Below are 18,745 nucleotides of genomic sequence, written 5' to 3'. Positions count from 1 at the left end.
GCACCTCTGCACCGGCCCAGAGGTGAAATCCCCATCAGAAGCCCGACTGCACGCGGTGCAATGCGTGGTGAGGCCGCCGGTCTCCAGTCAGGCTGTCCGCAGCTGCTGCTACATGAACGTCGGACCCCAGCCCTGGCCCTGGAGATTTTGGAGCGGGCTGAATACACACCCGCTCGCCAGTGCTGCAGTCACTCGCCCGGAGTCAGGCGCCAGGCACGGCTGGTGCCAGGGTCTGGGCAGCGCTGGGCTGGGCTCAGACTCAGCCAGCTCTCAGCATAGCTTGCCCCTCCCGCCGAAAGCGCCCCTCCCTACCGCAAGGGGGCGGCGGGGCGCGAGGCTCCCCAGGCCCTAATCCCCGGGCACGCGCTCACCGCGAGCAGGGTCTGGGAGGCGACAGGCAGCGAGGGGTCACCGTCGCGTGCGCACCGTGCCGTGGGCGGGCGCGCGCACGGAGACACGTGGGGCGGGGGCTGTATTATCTGCGCCCGCTACCCCTCTGCCCAGCCGGCGTCGAGCTCGGTTGCTATGGAGATAGCGTGGTGGGCGTGCCCGGAAGGCGCCCCGTCGTGCGGGCAGGAGGAATTGGGTTGCTATGGATACGGCGTGAGGACCCGGCGGCGTCCCGACTGAGCCGGGGGAGACTCCGAGCGCCTCATGGGGCCGAAGCGGCCTAAGAGCGGCGGCAGCTCCACCGGGGGGCCTGGGGCCGCTGCCAAGAGCTGGGAGGCCGGGCTGGTGTCCGCCCGCCTGGAGGAGGTGAAAAGGGGGCAAGGCAGAGGGGGGCACAGCGAGGTCTGGGTGTAGAGGGGCAAGTGGAGGCTAAGGGGGCAAGGAGGGGCACGGTTAGGGTTGCCAGGTTTGGTTGGACGTATTCCTGGAGACTCCAGGACAATCCTGGAGGGTTGGCAACCCTCGGTGTGGTGTGGGCTAAAGTGGGGAAGGGTGGGGCATAGTGGGGCCTCGGGAAAGGGGGGAAGTGGGGATTAAGGGGGCGAGGAGGAGCCGGGAGGGGGCGTGGCACAGTGGGGGCTAAAGGGTGAGGGGGCCCAGTGCAACCCTATACTTATAGACATGAAGATCTATGTCGTTACACATACATATATAAACCTTTTTGATACAATAACTAAATACCATTGCTATATATCAAAAACTATACTAATTTATAATTATACATAACTATTATTTTTATCATAAATACCTTTTTTTTAAAACTACATATAAAGACAGCCCTGGACCTCTTTTTATCTCCAGGAGTAGAGAATTCATTATAAAACTCATCATTGGAGACAAGAAAATTACTTGATGTTCTGGTTCACAGAAGGTGTGTAATTAGCAAACATCATATTCACTCACTTTGCCTTTGGAGATGGGGATATGTATACTATACTACAGTATGTTAATCTTTCCCTTCAAACATGAACTGATGGTTGGAAGGCACTAGTGGCTACTGTATGTTCTCAGTAAGCTCGGCCCTCTTCATAGTATACCTTCTGAGAACAAGAATAGAAGTAACTTTTTCCCATTGAATAAATTATTGTGTTTGCTTATTTCTGTTGAGGGTAAACTAATTCAAGAATTTATATTAGTGGTGCTAAAATATTTGTGTAATATAGTGGGACTCTCCAGGTACCCATCCTTAAATTATACAGTAGTAGAAGAAGAACAAATTTAAAAAGATAACCTTTGTGCACTTTGCACACTGTATAAAGGAAAAACAGACAAACAGATTTTCTCTCTTTTTCTTTTTGAGACTTTTCTTTCTGAGACTGGATGCCAAATTTCAGTTCAGAGTGAACTTTTATAAGCTGCTGAACAACTAGGTTTGATGGAGGTGCTGACACAGCATTAACTGTAGCGTTGAAAATGTGAAGCTATAATTTTCCTACTTGAGCGTGTGTGTAGCTAAAAGACCCTTTTTTACGGTGTGTGAGGATCTAAAAGCATATTTAGGTTTCCAGGTCCTATGTAAATAATGTAATTCTAATAAATCTTAACTTGCTAGAAAGAATTTGATTTCAAAATAGTGTAGCAGTTTAGCAAACAATAATATTTATGTAGCATATGTTTTTCTAGCACTGCTTTTGCAAGTGAGACAAATGGCTTCCATGGCCTTTCTGTTTATTGGGTCACTGCTGTGCCCCCTCTAGGAATTGGGGTGACCTCTATTTAAGCAGATAAGTGTATGGACTTTTAAATAAAGCAGGCTGCTTTAAAAACTGGTTGAACAATTTACCAGTAACTGAACTGATGCCAAGTTCTCTTTTATATATTTATATTTATACATTTACCTAAAAAGACTGCTTTTAATAACCAGATATTGGGAGTTTAATTCACAATCAAACATAATGTTTTTTTAAAGTAAGTGCTGCTCAACAACTCTAAAGACTGAAATCCCCCATTTTTCTCCAAATAATGAATCTCAACCCTTATTTTTAAGAGTGAGAGGGTAAGTTATTCTTGATTGCCTGTTCAGTTGTTGGCCCTGAGATTGTTAACGAGGCAGTGAAATGTCAATTAGTTCTACTTATGGTGGTGGCTTTTGTGATGTGGACATTGTCCACTGGAAATTGGACCAGGACCATCAACTTGTTTCACAGGAGGCCAACAGCCATCACATTGCAACAGCTTTTGGTCACTACTGACCTGCTTTGCATTTTAACTGGCCATAATAATATGCTCCAAATTCTATTAATCTCCTTTTAATATCCTTGATCTATTTGTTTATTACATACAAAAACTACATTAAAGGAACATTACAATTGAAAAGTCAAGCGCTCAAAAGTTAGGAAATGCTAGAATTAAGGTTGCCCATGCACTGGCACCTTTGTGTGTGTTCATTATGATAATCTTCCACTTTGCAAACTTAATGTTCTTTTAATGTAGTTTTTTTTTACATAATTTCCTTGGTTTAAAAAAAAAAAAAGCAAAATGGTGAAAAAAATCCATCATGTATCACCATGGTGACAACACCCATGAGGGTCATTAACAGGGTTGGAACCTTTAGATCTGCAGCACAGATCTCTCCCACTTGGACTAATGGACTATAATTGGTAGGAGGAGTTTGTAGTCTTCAGTGTAGACCAGCATTAGTGGATATGAGAGCTGCTTTGCCAGTGGGTTTCACAGATGTTAGCTGATAGCAAAAGAAGAACATAAGAATGGCCCTACTGGGTCAGATCAAAGGTCCATCTAGCCCAGTATCCTGTCTTCCGACAGTGGCCAGTGCCAGGTGCGCCAGAGGGAATGAACAGAACAGGTAATCATCAAGTGATCTGTCCTCTGTCACTCATTCCCAGCTTCTGACAAACAGAGGCTAGGGAAACTATTCCTGCCCATCCTGGCTAATAGCCATTGATGGACCTATCCTCCATGAATTTATCTAGTTCTTTTTTGAACCCTGATATGGTCTTGGCCTTTACAACATCCTCTGGCAAGGGGTTCCATAGGTTGACTGTGTATTGTGTGAAGAAATACTTTCTTTTATTTGTTTTAAACCTGCTGCCTATCAATTTGATTTGGTGACTCCTAGTTCTTGTGTTATAATAAGTGGTAAACAACACTTCCTTATCTACTTTCTCTACACCAGTCATGATTTTATAGACCTCAATCATATCTCCCCTTAGCCATCTCTTTTCTAAGCTGAAAAGTCCCACTCTTATTAATCTCTCTTCATACGGTAGCCATTCCATACCCCTAATAATTTTTGTTGCCCTTTTCTGAACCTTTTCCAATTCCAATATATCTTTTTTGAGATGGGGCAACCACATTTCATAGAATCATAGAATATCAGGGTTGGAAGGGACCTCAGGAGTCTTCCAGTCCAACCCCCTGCTCAAAGCAGGACCAATCCCCAACTAAATCATCCCAGCCAGGGCTCTGTCAAGCCTGACCTTAAAAATGTCTAAGGAAGGAGATTCCACCACCTCCCTAGGTAACGCATTCCAGTGTTTCACCACCCTCCTAGTGAAAAAGTTTTTCCTAATATCCAACCTAAACCTTCCCCACTGCAACTTGAGACCATTACTCCTTCTTCTGTCATCAGCTACCATTGAGAACAGTCTAGATCCATCCTCTTTGAAACCCCCTTTCAGGTAGTTGAAAGCAGCTATCAAATCCCCCCTCATTCTTCTCTTCCACAGACTAAACAATCCCAGGTCCCTCAGCCTCTCCTCATAAGTCATGTGTTCCAGTCCCCTAATCATTTTTGTTGACCTCCGCTGGACTCTTTCCAATTTTTCCACATCCTTCTTGTAGTGTGGGGCCCAAAACTGGACACAGTACTCCAGATGAGGCCTCACCAATGTCGAATAGAGGGGAACGATCGCGTCCCTCGATCTGCTGTCAATGCCCCTACATATACATCCCAAAATGCCATTGGCCTTCTTGGCAACAAGGGCACACTGTTGACTCATATCCCGCTTCTCATCCACGGTAACCCCTAGGTCCTTTTCTGCCGAACTGCTGCCTAGCCATTCGGTCCCTAGTCTGTAGCGGTGCATGGGATTCTTCCGTCCTAAGTGCAGGACTCTGCACTTGTCCTTGTTGAACCTCATCAGATTTCTTTTGGCCCAATCCTCTTAATTTGTCTAGGGCCCTCTGTATCCTATTCCTACCCTCCAGCGTATCTACCTCTCCTCCCAGTTTAGTGTCATCCGCAAACTTGCTGAGGGTGCAATCCACACCATCCTCCAGATCATTTATGAAGATATTGAACAAAACCGGCCCCAGGACTGACCCTTGGGGCACTCCACTTGATACCGGCTGCCAACTAGACATGGAGCCATTGATCACTACCCGTTGAGCCCAACAATCTAGCCAACTTTCTATCCACCTTATAGTCCATTCATCCAGCCCATCCTTCTTTAACTTGCTGGCAAGAAATACTGTGGGAGACTGTGTCAAAAGCTTTGCTAAAGTCAAGTAAAGCATCCACTGCTTTCCCCTCATCCACAGAGCCAGTTATCTCATCATAGAAGGCAATTAGATTAGTCAGGCATGAGTTGCCCTTGGTGAATCCATGCTGACTCTTCCTGATCACTTTCCTCTCCTCTAAGTGCTTCAGAATTGATTCCTTGAGGACCTGCTCCATGATTTTTCCAGGGACTGAGGTGAGGCTGACTGGCCTGTAGTTCCCAGGATCCTCCTTCTTCCCTTTTTTAAAGATGGGCACTACATTAGCCTTTTTTCAGTCGTCTGGGACCTCCCTCGATCGCCATGAGTTTTCAAAGATAATGGCCAATGGCTTTGCAATCACATCCACCAACTCCTTTAGCACTCTCGGATGCAGCGCATTCGGCCCCATGGATTTGTGCTCATCCAGCTTTTCTAAATAGTCCCGAACCACTTCTTTCTCCACAGAGGGCTCGTCACCTCCTCCCCATGCTGTGCTGCCCAGTGCAGTAGTCTTTGCACACAGTATTCAAGATGTGGACGTACCATGGATTTATATAGAGGCAATATGATATTTTCTGTCCTATTATCTATTCCTTTCTTAATTATTCCCAGCATTCTGTTTGCTTTTTTGACTGCCACTGCACATTGAGTGGATGTTTTCAGAGAACTATCCACAGTGACTCCAAGATCTCTTTCTTGAGTGGTAACAGCTAATTTAGACCCCATAATTTTATATGTATAGTTGGGATTATGCAGGGCCGGCCCTCAACATTTTGGCACCTGAGGCAGGAAGCTCAAATGATGCCCCCATGCCCCCTCGCTTGGGCCAAAACTTTGAAAGGTCTCAATTCTGCCTTCTTCCTGTTCTAGTCTTCTCATGGTACTGCTCTGCTACCTACCCCAATAAAGGAGAACTAACAACTTAAAATGCCTTGTTCAAAAATTTTAAGTAACACTTAACTTTCGAACGCCTGAACAGCAAATGTAACTTTTCTTGTCTGCATAGTAAAGACTGGCATTTTTATCTGTTTGAATAATCAAAGTGGTGCTTTCCATGCCTTCTTGGTTGCAAAGATTTGAACTGCTTCCTGAAGTTATCTCATCATAGAAGGCAATTAGATTAGTCAGGCATGAGTTGCCCTTGTTGAAGGTCCACAGTCTGGGCCAGCTCATGCTCTATTGAGATGGTTGCAAGGCTGACCAGCCTCTCCTGTGTCATTGTGGAGCGTAGATGTGTTTTTATGAACTTCAGCTTGGAGAAGCTGCGTTCTCCACTGGCAACTGTTACAGGAAGTGTTAGAAGTATGCGCAGAGCAACAAAAGCATTTGGAAAGAGGGTAGTCATCTTATTTGTGCACATATATTTCAGAACAGCCTTTGGAGTTGATCTTGCTGAAATGTATCTTGAAAGGGCTTTCAGTTCATCACCTAAATCCCTCGCATCAATATCACTCATCTCATCATGTGTCAACACTGTCTCTAGTGCCCTGCATTGCTGCTGTAGGTCTTCTTCAGGTATAGTGTGGAGTTCTGGAATATCATACAACATCCCAAATATACTGCTGTGTTCCTTGAGCTGCATGACACATTCTTCAACTGACTGTATTGCACAATCTAGAGGCTGGTTAAAGAATTCAACTTTGAATTGTTGTTTGGGGTCTCTTATGGGATTATCCCGTGCCTCGTAATCAAAATGTCTTCATCTTCGGTGACTCTTGTATTCTTGAATGGGTGGGAAAATAGCTTCAGAGTGAAGTTCCTCTGCCAACTTCTGTGCACTCTTCAGAACATTTTGAAATCCCTCATCTGATCAGTAAGATTGTAGGTCTGACTTTGCTTTGTCCAGTTGTTCCGTTGCTCCAGTTTTATCAAGGTCAACACCTTGGAGTCTCTTGCTTACAACATTTATTTCAAACAGAATGTCATGCCACAACACTAAGCCACACAGAAATTTGAATTTATGTATGTTTCTTGTGATTCCATTTCCCTCTGCCACTGTTCTCCCAGAAACAGTTCCTTTCATAGCATTATCTTCCATAATGGCAACTATGGCATCATCTGACTTCCCAATTTGGTGTTTGATTGGCTTTATTGCCTCCACTCGACTTTCCCATCGTGTGGCACTCAGTGGTTTCAATGTCAGAGAGGATGTTCCCGGATGTTGCTTCAAAATTTGCCATCAATGAGTTGATGCAGAGAAAAATACATAGATGGTTTGATTTACATTAAAAAATTCAGCAACCTCACTAGAAGCTGATGCTGCATCACTGACCACCGAGTTCAATGAATGAGAACTGAATGGGACAAAAAAGCTCAAGGGTTTAACTCTCGGATCCATGTCTGCACTCCTCTGTTCTTTCCTCTCATGTTAGCACCATTATCGTAGCCCTGACCTCTCATGTCAGCTATCGCAAATCCTGTATCTTCCAGCTTTTTAAGAAACACATTTGTCATATCAGCTCCTGTAGTATCATCAATGTCAATAAATTCTAGAAAATGCTCTCTGACAGTCACCATTGCAGGGACATTTTCACTAGGTTCTGTTGTTGTTACAAAACACATCATTAAAGTCATTTGTTCCATATGGCTGATGTCAGGTGTGCAGTCCAGAATAACAGAGTAATATCTTGCTGACTTCAGATCTGCCACAATCTTCTGTTTGACTTTTGTTGCCGGTAACTGTATGATCTCATTCTGAATTGTTTTTCCAAGGTCATGGTGTGTGTACATTTGTTGGGTGGTGACTCTTCTTAGATGCTCCTGGAGTACAGCATCAAACTCAGCCATCAGCTCCCCAATTTTAAGGAAGTTTCCATTGTTTGGCACATACAGCTGATCTGAAGTGCCATGGGAGTGCTAGGTTTTGGGTAGCAAGCATTCTCACAATGGCAATGAGCCTTTTCAGAACATTTTGCCAGTAAAGAGACTGTGATGCAATCTTCTCGTGATGCTGATCATCTATGGTGGCCTTTAACCTTAGTCTCATCTCAAGCTCTTTCCACCTATGGATTGCTCTCTGGTGATTTGCTGCCTTCTCCTGGCATGCCAGATTTCTAGCCAGATTTTTCCAGTCCTTTGTTTCTGTAGAACCCAATGTGGCTGGAACATTAGACTGGAAGAGTTTGCAACAAAAACAGTATGCAGCATTCTGGGTTTTTTGAGTACATAAGCCATAGCCTCTCCACTTTGTCACCATTGGGGATTTCATGCCAGTAATGTGTTGGATGGAAACTTCTATTTTCATTGTCTTTGGGGAACATGAAGTTTTTCACTTGCTGTGGCCCATGCAGTACAAGGAAGTCCCTCAGGCTACTGCTCAAGTGGGTCCACAGTCCTGGATCATCTAGACTTAAGGAACTAAACTCAGCAGCAGCTGTTTCTTGCACCTCCACCACACTCTTCTCTGATCTACACTTTTCTTTCAGGAATGTGTATGGTTACATCCATTTGAGATGGAGATATGGATGCTGCAGTAGCTGCAAGGTCACCTGTACTCTGGCTAACTGGAAGATCAGGCATCTCTTCACCACTCACATCCTCACTGGGGCTGGAAGGCTCACCGTGAACATTTGTGTCTATGTATCTCAGGAGAGCTCCTTCCTGCTTAAATAGAAAAGCTTCCTTTGCTTTCTTTCTTCTTCTGAATGCTGCCTCAGAGGGGTGTTTTCTTCTTTCACTCATGACTGCTGTTCTGTGCCAGCTATAGTGGCTCTCAACACTCAGTTGAAGGGGACAAATAAGCAGGCTGGTATCAGGGCCTGAGTGAGGGAAGATATCAACGTCTTAAGGGCCTAACTGGCTCCTGCTATTTCAGTTGACTGCCTGTTCTCCTCAAGTGGGTTCAGGGAAGCAGCAGGAAACAGGAAGCTCCCTGAGAAGCTGTTGTTAATCAGTCCAGGCTCCTGGGGGTGCTAGAGAGGTACATGAGAGGCTCCTCCTCCTCTCTCCCATCAGCTTCTGCTGCTTTCTGTTATTCCCTCTCACCTTTTCTCCTGCCTGCCTGTTATGTCTCTTGTGCCCTCCTTCCTCCAGCACAGCACTCCACCATCTCTGTGCATCTAGAGCAGAGAGAGAGAATACATATGCACCAGCAGCAGCCACAATTTTCTATACTCTGGGTCCTAGTGGTGCCCCCCCCACCCTCCCCCCCCGTCAGGCACCTGAGGCAGTCGCCTCAGTTCACCTCATGGTAAGGCCAGCCCTGGGATTATGCTTTCCAATGTGCATTATTTTGCATTTATCAACATTAAATTTCATCTGCCATTTTGTTGCCCTGTCACCCCGTTTTGAGAGATTCTTTTGTAGTTCTTAACAGTATGCCTGGGTCTTAACTGTCTTTAGTAATTTTGTATCGTCTGCAAATTTTGCCACCTCACTGTTTACCCCTTTTTCCAGATCATTTACGAATATGTTGAATAGGACTAGGGTGACCAGAGAGCAAATGGGAAAAGTCGGGACAAGGGGTGGGGGTAATAGGAGCCTATATTTAAAAAAAAGACCCAAAAATCGGGACTTTCCCTATAAAATTGGGACATCTGGTCATCCTAAATAGGACTGGTCCCACAACAGACCCCTGGGGGACACCACTATTTACCTCTCTCCATTCTGAAAATTGACCATTTATACCAACCCTTTGTTTCCTATCTTTTAACCAGTTACCAATCCATGAGAGCACCTTCCCTCTTATCCCATGGCAGCTTACTTTGCATAAGAGCCTTTGGTGAGGGACCTTGTCGAAGGCTTTCTGAAAATCTAAGTACACTATATCCACTGGATCACCTTGGTCCACATGCTTGTTGACCCACTCAAAGAATTCTAGTAGATTGGTGAGGCATAATTTCCCTTTACTGAAACCATGTTGACTCTTCCTCAACTAATTATGTTCATCTATATGTCTGATAATATTGATCTTTATTATAGTTTCAACCAGTTTGCCCAGTACTGAAATCAGGCTTACAGGCCTGTAATTGCCGGGATCACCTCTGGAGCCCTTTTTAAAAATTGGCACATTAGCTATCCTCCAGTCATGTGGTACATAAGATGATTTAAATGATAGGTTACAGACTACAGTTAGTAGTCCTGCAATTTCACATTTGAGTCCTTCAGAACTCTTGGGTGAATACCATCTGGTACTGGTGATTTATTGCTGTTTAATTTATCAATTTGTTCCAAAACCTCCTCTAATGATACCTCAATCTGGGACAGTTCCTCAGATTTGTCACCTAAAAAGAATGGCTCAGGTTTGGGAATCTCCCTCACATTTTCAGCCATGAAGACCAATACAAAGAATTCATTTAGTTTCTCCGCAATGGCCTTATCGTCTTTGAGTGCTCTTTTAGCACCTTGATCATACAGTGACCCCACTGGTTGTTTAGCAGGCTTCCTACTTCTGATGTACTTAAAAAAATATTTGCTATTACTTTTTGAGTCTTTGGCTAACTGTTCCTCAAATTCTTTTTTGGCCTTCCTAATTGTATTTTTACACATCATTTGCCAGTGTTTATGCTCCTTTCTATTTTCCTCACTAGGATTTAACTTCCTTCTATGATGAGATAACTGGCTCTGTGGATATGGGGAAAGCAGTGGATGTCATATATCTTGACCTTAGCAAAGCTTTTGATACTGTCTCCCACAGTATTCTTGCCAGCAAGTTAAAGAAGGATAGATTGGATGAATGGATTATAAGGTGGATAGAAAGCTGGCTAGATTGTCGGGCTCAATGAGTAGCGATCAACAGCTCAATGTCTAGTTGGCAGCCGGTATCAAGTAGAGTGCCCCAGGCGTCAGTCCTGGGGCCAGTTTTGTTCAACATCTTTATTAATGATCTGGATGATGGGATTAATTGTACCCTCAGCAAGTTTTCAGATGACACTAAGATGTGGGGGTAGAGGTAGATACGCTGGAGTGTAGGGATAGGGTCTAGAGTGACCTAGACAAATTGGAGGATTGGGCCAAAAGAAATCTGATGAGGTTCAGCGAGGATAAGTGCAGAGTCCTGCACTTAGGAAGGAAGAATCCCATGCACCGCTACAAGCTGGGGACCGACTGGCTAAGCAGCAGTTCTGCAGAAAAGGACCTGGGGATTACAGTGGACGAGAAGCTGGATATGAGTCAGCACTGTGCTCTTGTTGTCAAGAAGGCCAATGGCATATTGGGCTGTATTAGTAGGAGCATTGCCAGCAGATCGATGGAAGTGATTATTCCCCTCTCTTCGGCACAGGTGAGGCCACACCTGAAGTATTGTGGCCAGTTTTAGTCCCCCCACTACAGAAGGGATGTGGACAAATTGGAGAGAGTCCAATGGAGGGCAACGAAAATGATTAGGGGGCTGAGGCACATGACTTACGAGGAGAGGCTGAGAGAACTGGGGTTATTTAGTCTGCAGAAGAGAAGAGTGAGTGGGCATTTGATAGCAGCCTTCAACTACCTGATGGGGGGTTCCAAAGAGGATGGAGCTAGGCTGTTCTCAGTGGTGGCAGATGACAGACAAGAAGCAGTGGTCTCAAGTTGCAGTGGATATTCGGAAACGCTATTTCACTAGGAGGGTGGTGAAGCACTGAAATGGGTTACCTAGGGAGGTGGTGGAATCTCCATCCTTAGAGGTCTTTAAGGCTCGGCTTGACAAAGCCTTGTCTGGGATGATTTATTTGCTGTTGGTCCTGCTTTGAGCTGGGGATTAGACTAGATGACCTCCTCAGGTCTCTTCCAACCCTAATACTCCATGATTCTATGATTCCACTTTTTAAAGGATACCTTTTTGCCTCTCACTGCTTCTTTACTTTGTTGTTTAGCCACAGTGGCTCTTTTTTGGTTCTCTTACTGTGCTTTTTAATTTGGGGTATACATTTAAATTCAGCCTCTATTTTGGTGTCTTTAAAAAGTTTCCACGCAGCTTGCAGAGATTTCACTTTTGGCACTGTACCCTTTAACTTCTGTTTAACTAACCTCCTCATTTTTGTGTAGTTCCCCTTTCTGAAATTAAATGCTACAGTGTTGGGCTGCTGTGGTGTTTTTCCTGCCACAGGGATATTAAATTTAATTATATTATGGTCACTATTACCAGGCAGTCTAGCTATATTCACCTCTTGGACAGATCCTCTGCTCCACTTAGGGTGGGTTCCAGGACCAGCTGCATCCGAAGAAGTGAGCTGTAGCTCACGAAAGCTTATGCTCAAATAAATTGGTTAGACTGTAAGGTGCCACAAGTACTCCTTTTCTTTTTGCAAATACAGACTAACATGGCTGTTACTCTGAAACCTGTCATTTTGTACCCTGGTATTACTGTATTCCACTGATTATCCTCATTCCACCAAGTTTCTGTGATGCCTATTATATCAATATCCTCATTTAATACGAGGCACTCTAGTTCACCCATTTTATTATTTAGACTTCTAGCATTGGTATATATGCACTTTAAAAATTTGTCTCCTTTTAGCTGTCTACCATTATACGATGTAATTGAATGGGACTCTTTTTTTTTATTTGACTGTTTCTGATCAGACCCTGCCTGTATTTTATTATTTTCCATCCTCTCGTCCTCACTAGAACATAGAGCTTCTCTATTAATAGATCCTCCCCTAAGGAATGTCTGAACCATGTGCTTCCCCAGCCCTTAGTTTAAAAACTGCTGTACGACCTTATTAATGTTAAGTGCCAGCAATCTGGTTCCATTTTGGTTTAGGTGGAACCCATCCTTCTTGTATAGGCTCCCCCTTTCCCAAAAGTTTCCCCAGTTCCTAATAAATCTAAACCCCACCTCCCTACACCATCATCTCATCCACGCATTGAGACTCTGCAGTTCTGCCTGTCTAACTGGCCCTGGGTGTGGAACTGGGAGCATCTCAGAGAATGCTACCATGGAGGTCCTGGATTTCAATCTCTTACCTAGCAGCTTAAATTTGGCCTTCAGGACCTCTCTCCTATCCTTCCCTCTGTCATTGGTACCTACATGTACCACGACCACCAGCTCCTCCCCAGCACTACACATAAGTCTATCTAGATGTCTTGAGAGATCCGCAACCTTCGCACCAGGCAGGCAAGTCACCATGCGGTTCTCCTGGTCATCGCAAACCCAGCTATCTATGTTTCTAATGATTGAATCACCCATTACTAATTCCTGTCTCTTTCTAATAGCTGGAGTTCCCTCCCCCGGAGGGGTATCCTCAGTGTGAGAGGATACCACAGCATCATCTAGAAGGAGGGTCTCAACTATGGGATTGTTTCCCTCTGCTCCAGTTAGATGCTCTCCTTCCCTGGGACTTTCATCCTCCTCAAGAATGCTGAAACTGAGGAATTTGGGTTGTATTCCAAGTTCTGAGGGGAGTCTGGTCTACTGGACTTATACTCTGTCCCAGTCTTCTTCCACCTCCTTGGGTCTTTGTCCCCAGTTCCCACAGCCCTCTTTTGGCTCCTTGTCCCAATCAAATCCACTCTGGCTCCATGTCCCAGTCCCCTAGCCCTTCTCCTCCTCACAATCCCTTGCCCCTTTTGGTTCCATATCCCCATCCCAGTCCTCTGCCCTGCACCCTGCTCCTTGTCCAAGTCCCCCACCCAGCTCCTCAACCCAGTCTCCCCTCTTACTAGCCCTCAGGCCTGGCTCCTCATTCCTCTGCATTCCAGTCAGGCTATTTCCTCCTTTTCCTCCTTATTGGCTAGGCAGTAGCAGGGGGAACTTTGAGAGCACAGGAGAAACTATCTCCTAGCTCTCAGTTCCAGTGCTTGGTGTTATAGCAATCCTCAGCAGCCACAAAAACCAATTGTAGGGAAAGTTCTGCTGAATCCCTGCTACCTTGGGCTGGAGAATGCTCAATGTAGATGGAATTTTATGAGAATTTAGCTATTGAACTAACAGATCTCTACTGATCTCGAGATTTTTGCAGAGGATTATAACTTAGTCAAATTTAGGACTTTTTTTTCCCCCAGTGAGAACACAAAGGCACATTCCTGACAATAGGATGACTCCCTGCCAAATTTTGGTTCCTTTCTTCAAAGCATGGAGGTGCTAGAACTTCTCAATGAAACAGTTGTAAGAATTTTTTAACATTGGCAAAACCACATATTTTCTCCATGTTCTGAGAAACAGTTGAAACATTTTTTATGAACTTTTCTAAAAAAAAATTCAGCCTGGGGCATGGAAAACTTCAACCAAAAGTTTAAAGTTTGGCAAAGTTACAAGCAATTGAAAGTAGGATCTTATAATGAGTATCAGGCAATCTTAGTCACAGGTGTCGCTACCTGTGCCCCTTATAATTAGCTCTCCAAAATAGTTATAGACTTGTATAGTGTATGGTGTACAATATTGAGATGAAAGAAAGTATCAAATAAATATCTTTTCTAATAATTGACTGATAATGGATTTAAAGATCTTACAATTTTATCAAACTGTGGGATACATCTTGTTTTTTGACTGTCAAAGAAGAATAAAGAACTTGTTTTATGTTGTACCGGTTAGCTTCAGCAGTGACATTTCACATTTTAATGTGTGTTTAAGATTTACTTACAATTTTTTTTAATAAAACAAGAAGTTTAATGTCTGAAAGGAAGTCATTTCACCAATAGTGTTGACTAGCTACGCTAACTGAAGTATAATTTTATTGGTATTTATTAACCAAATCATAGCAAATTTATGCAAGTTTGTTTTAGTAAGAGCCAGAAACTACATGGGAAACGTAAAAAGGGAATGTGGATTTTTCAAAATCTCACATAGTTTGCATTTTTTTTATTTTTAATATATTATATGAATGAATATAAAGCTAGAAGGAATGCTGGCCTTCACATGTCCCCCAAGATGGCTACCTTCTCAGAAAATATTTGCTAAGAGAAAGTGAATTCTGAGTATGTTAAAACTCTAACTGCAGGAATAATTGCTCTGTATTATACGTTCTGCATAGATTATATACCACCAGTGACATATGGATTACATTAGAATGTGAGCATATCCACCAATAACTAGGGCTGCTGGAAACTAGAATCCAGTGATAATGTGGCCATGTATCATTCAAGAGCTAATGAAAATGGGAACTGAGATTCCTTTACAATTGTATCCCATGGAGCAACTGCATGACTTTGCAAAAACTGCTCATAAGTAGCCTGACTTGGGGGGAGGGGTAGCTCAGTGGTTTGAGCATTAGCCCCCTAAACCCAGGGTTGTGATTTCAATCCTTGAGGGGGCCATTTAGGGATCTGGGGCAAAAATTGGGGCTTGGTCCTGCTTTGAGCAGGGGTTGGACTAGATGACCTCCTGAGGTCCCTTCCAACCCTGATATTCTATGACTTCTTCAGTAATGCCTATTCTAGCTGCTGACTTACCAACTCTCTCCTTGTTGGCAGCAAAGAGAGCCAGGGGCAGTACCACCTATCCTAAGTGTCAAAAAATCATGAGTCAGGCCTCAGAAATCATGAGATTGGCTTAACAATTAGGAAATTTAAACTAAAAATGTTTTTCTTTTGGTGTTTGAGCCTTTGGGCTTCACATTTTCAAGATTTTCTCTGTAACCATTAGGACTAGAAACATAGCTGAGATTCTAATGTAAGCACATGACTCTAGGAGTTGGGGCTTTAAGAAAAACACCAAATACCACAAGAATAAGCAATACTACAAGGAGCCAGACAATCACATTGCCTGGAAAGGGAAATAAAGTAGATTGTCATGGTGTTCCTCCCACCAAAAACTCTTTAGGATACAGCAGTCTGAAAATGGCCAACTTGCTAGGCTTGTCCAAATGTCTGCTCTAGAATGCTGGTTTACCAGACCCTCCAATGACAAGGGCAGGAAAAGACAAATTTGTCTCCAGGAGCTGCAGAGCAGTTGTAATTAAGCAAGATTTTTGTGAGAACCTTTTTCATAGTCCCTCACAACATGTTAGTGTGCGTGACTTAGGGGAATTTAGACTCTGGGGAAGGGAATTTGTTTGGTTTTATGTAAAGGAGTTTGAATAAACTTGGGTGAGGAGAGAGGAGGTTCTAAATATTCTTCTGTATTTTAATGTCTTCTATAGTCTTTCCTAAATTTGTAATCACTCCAGCTAGATTGCTTTCTTTCATTCCAGACCCAAAGACTGTGTAAGAATATTCAAAATGCCTTCCTATTATTCTTAAAACATGCAGGGTTCATGTCGGAATCAGAGAGACTTCCTCAATTTACAATACACTATTTCAATGCAAATAGAATTTAGATATTTTTACTTTAAATGAATAAGACAGATACTCATCTATCCCTTTGCTCTCCATTTCTTGTCTGCCACAGCAATGTCTGAACAGTATATCTGTGCCAAAATATTTTACATAAGAAAAAGCTCCAAATTGTGGTGTCTAGAACAGTGTTTCTCAACCTTTTTGATAGCAGGGACTGGCTTGTTGCCTTCCTAAACTGTGTCAGGCAGATCTCCGGGACCGGCGCCAGTCCATGGACCGGTTGTTGAGAAACACTGGTGTAGAGAAGCCAGAGGGAAGGGGGATGGGACAGTCCACATAAATATGTTTTAAGAAAACAACCATTTTAGAACATGGCTAGCTATCTAAATAGTTACTGCTTTAAGAGAAGTTAGTGGTGGCTTGCCAGCTCTGTAGGTTGACATTCTCTGTTTGTCTCCAGAAGAGGTACAACACAGGACACAGTGCAACCTTTCTACATACACTGCGTTTCCACAACTGTTCCTCAACCATGACATGAAAGAAGAGTTTCTAGGCATAGGAAAGCATTTTAGTCTTTTCCCCACCCAAATTTTTGCCAAGCGCCTATCCCACTACCTCAGAGCTTGGACACACATCACCAAGGATCAGTGGGTCTTAAACATGGTGGAACTGGGATACACTCTTCAATTTATTGCTGTTCCCCCTTCTCACCCCCCTTCCTCAACCCTCTTCGTGGATTACTCTAGGAGAGTATTGCTACTTCAGTCTCTTCTCCTCATTGGGGCCTACAGGAAGTTCCTATGTTGTTCAGAGGGAAGAGATTTTATTCCCATTACTTTCTAATCCTGAAGATAAAGGGGGTCTCAGGCCTACTTTAGGTCTAAGGCAATTAAACAAATGCCTAAAGAAAACAAAATTCCAGATGTTTACTCTAGCCTCTATTATCCCTTAGGGACTGGTATGCTGTGCTTGACTTAAAGGACACCTATTTTTACATGGTGATTCACCAGAGCCACTGAAAGTTTCTCAGATTCACAGTCAACGGATCCCACTATCTGTTCACAGTACTGCCTTTTGGCCTGTCAGCTGCCCATCACGTATTCATGAAATGCATGACTGTAGTGGTAGCATTCCTGCAAAGGTCGGGAATCCATGTGTTCCTTTACCTGGATGACTGGCTAGTGAGGAGCCGATCCAGGTCCTAAGTACTTTCCAATGTAGCTGTTATTCAGTCCATTTTCAATGCACAGGGGCTCCTAATCAATACAGAGAAATCTATCTTGACTCCTCTTCAAAGAATAGACTTAATTAGGGCAGTCCTGGACTCTACAAAGGCTAGGGCTTTTCTGCTGGAGCAGAGGTTTCAAGCTATGTGGATCATTGCTCTAGACCAGGGGTCAGCAACCTATGGCACGTGTGCCAAAGACTGCACGGGAGCCAATTTTTAATGGTACGCTGCTGCCTGCCGGGTCCCAGCCGCCAGCCCCGCTCAGCCCGCTGCTGAACCCAGGCTGGCAGCGGGCTGAGCTGGGCCTGTGGCCAGGACCCCAGCAGGCAGCAGCATGCCATTAAAAATCCTGCCCGCCCTGACCAGCTTTTCTTCACCGCCCCCCCACCCCAGGCAGGCAAGGTCCCCCCTCCCCCACCTCTTCCGCCGGTGTGCTGGGTTCCTGCCCCTCCTCCTCTTCCTCCCTGCCGCCGATCAGCTGATGGCCCTTGTGAGGGAGGGGAAGGAGCAGAGCCACAGCGTGCTCACTGCTCCGGGGAGGAGGTGGAGAAGAGATGGGGACGGGGCCTTGGGGAACGGGGGTGGAATCAGGGCATATCCCCTCCAGCCCCCTGCCATGAGCCGCTCTGGGCAGTGAGCTGGGAGCACCCCCAGGACCCTAGCCCACACCCCCAGCCCTTTGCCCTGACCCCTGCACCCCCACACATGCCAGCCACCTGGTCTGACCCTTGCACCTGCCCACGACCCCAGCCCTGGCTCCAGCACCCCCCCCACACACACACACACCCCTGCCCTGACCCCTGCATCCCCCCCACGACCCCAGCCCTGACTCCAGCACCCCCACATATACCCAGCAACCCCACACTCCATGCCCTGACTCCTGCACCCCCCACATTCCCACCCTGAGCACCAAACGGGAGCTCCTGCATCACTCCCCCCCCTGCACATTCCCACCTGCACCGCTCGCACCAAATGGGAGCTGCCCTGGTAAGCACTCCACACCCAAACCTCCTGCCCCAACCTTGAGCCCCCTCCCTCATTCTAGCTCCTGGCCAGACCCTACACCCCAACCCCCAGCCTGCTCCTTCACCCCCAGACCTGTGCTCAGTGCACTCCCACCCTCAGCTCAGTGCAGAGAGAGAGGAAGAGAATGGGCTAGAACCAGGGAGAAGGTAGGTACCTACTCTATGTGGGCAGGGCCAGGATCCCAGACCGGCAGCGGGCTGAGTGGGGCCGGCAGCCAGGACCCTGGCTGGCAGGAGCCAGCGGACAGAACCCCAGACCGGCATCAGGCTGAGAGGCAGCGGGCTGAGCCGCTCAGCCCACTGCCTGTCTGGGGTCCTGGCTGCCGGCCCCACTCAGCCTGCTGCCGGTCTGGGGTTCTGGCTGCCAGCCCCTTGCCAGCTGGGGTCCCGGCCGCAGGCCCCGCTCAGCCCGCTGCCGGCCTAGGTGAACGGAACCCCAGGCTGGCAGTGGGCTGAGCGGGCCGGC

The 18,745-nt window shown here is 45.4% G+C and overlaps 1 protein-coding gene across 6 annotated transcripts in view; it reads left to right on the top strand.

Moving 5' to 3' along the window:
• Positions 1–501: 501 nt before the first annotated feature.
• Positions 502–18,745, top strand: part of SPAG17 (sperm associated antigen 17) — a 299,338-nt gene continuing 281,094 nt past the window's right edge. For 4 of the 6 annotated variants that reach the window (XM_048819724.2, XM_048819697.2, XM_048819690.2 and 1 more), the window contains exon 1: positions 505–756. In XM_048819724.2, coding sequence (XP_048675681.2) covers positions 655–756 — 102 coding nt within the window. In that variant the 5' untranslated portion in view covers positions 505–654. Of the gene's footprint in view, positions 757–18,745 lie in introns of all 6 variants that reach the window. The other 2 variants (XM_048819733.2, XM_048819705.2) reach the window with 2 other exon arrangements.

The sequence above is a fragment of the Caretta caretta genome, chromosome 1 (assembly GCF_965140235.1).
Source record: "Caretta caretta isolate rCarCar2 chromosome 1, rCarCar1.hap1, whole genome shotgun sequence".
In the NCBI taxonomy this organism is placed as follows: domain Eukaryota; kingdom Metazoa; phylum Chordata; order Testudines; family Cheloniidae; genus Caretta; species Caretta caretta.
Note: the sequence above shows the minus strand (reverse complement) of the source record. Positions and strands in the feature narration are given on the sequence as shown.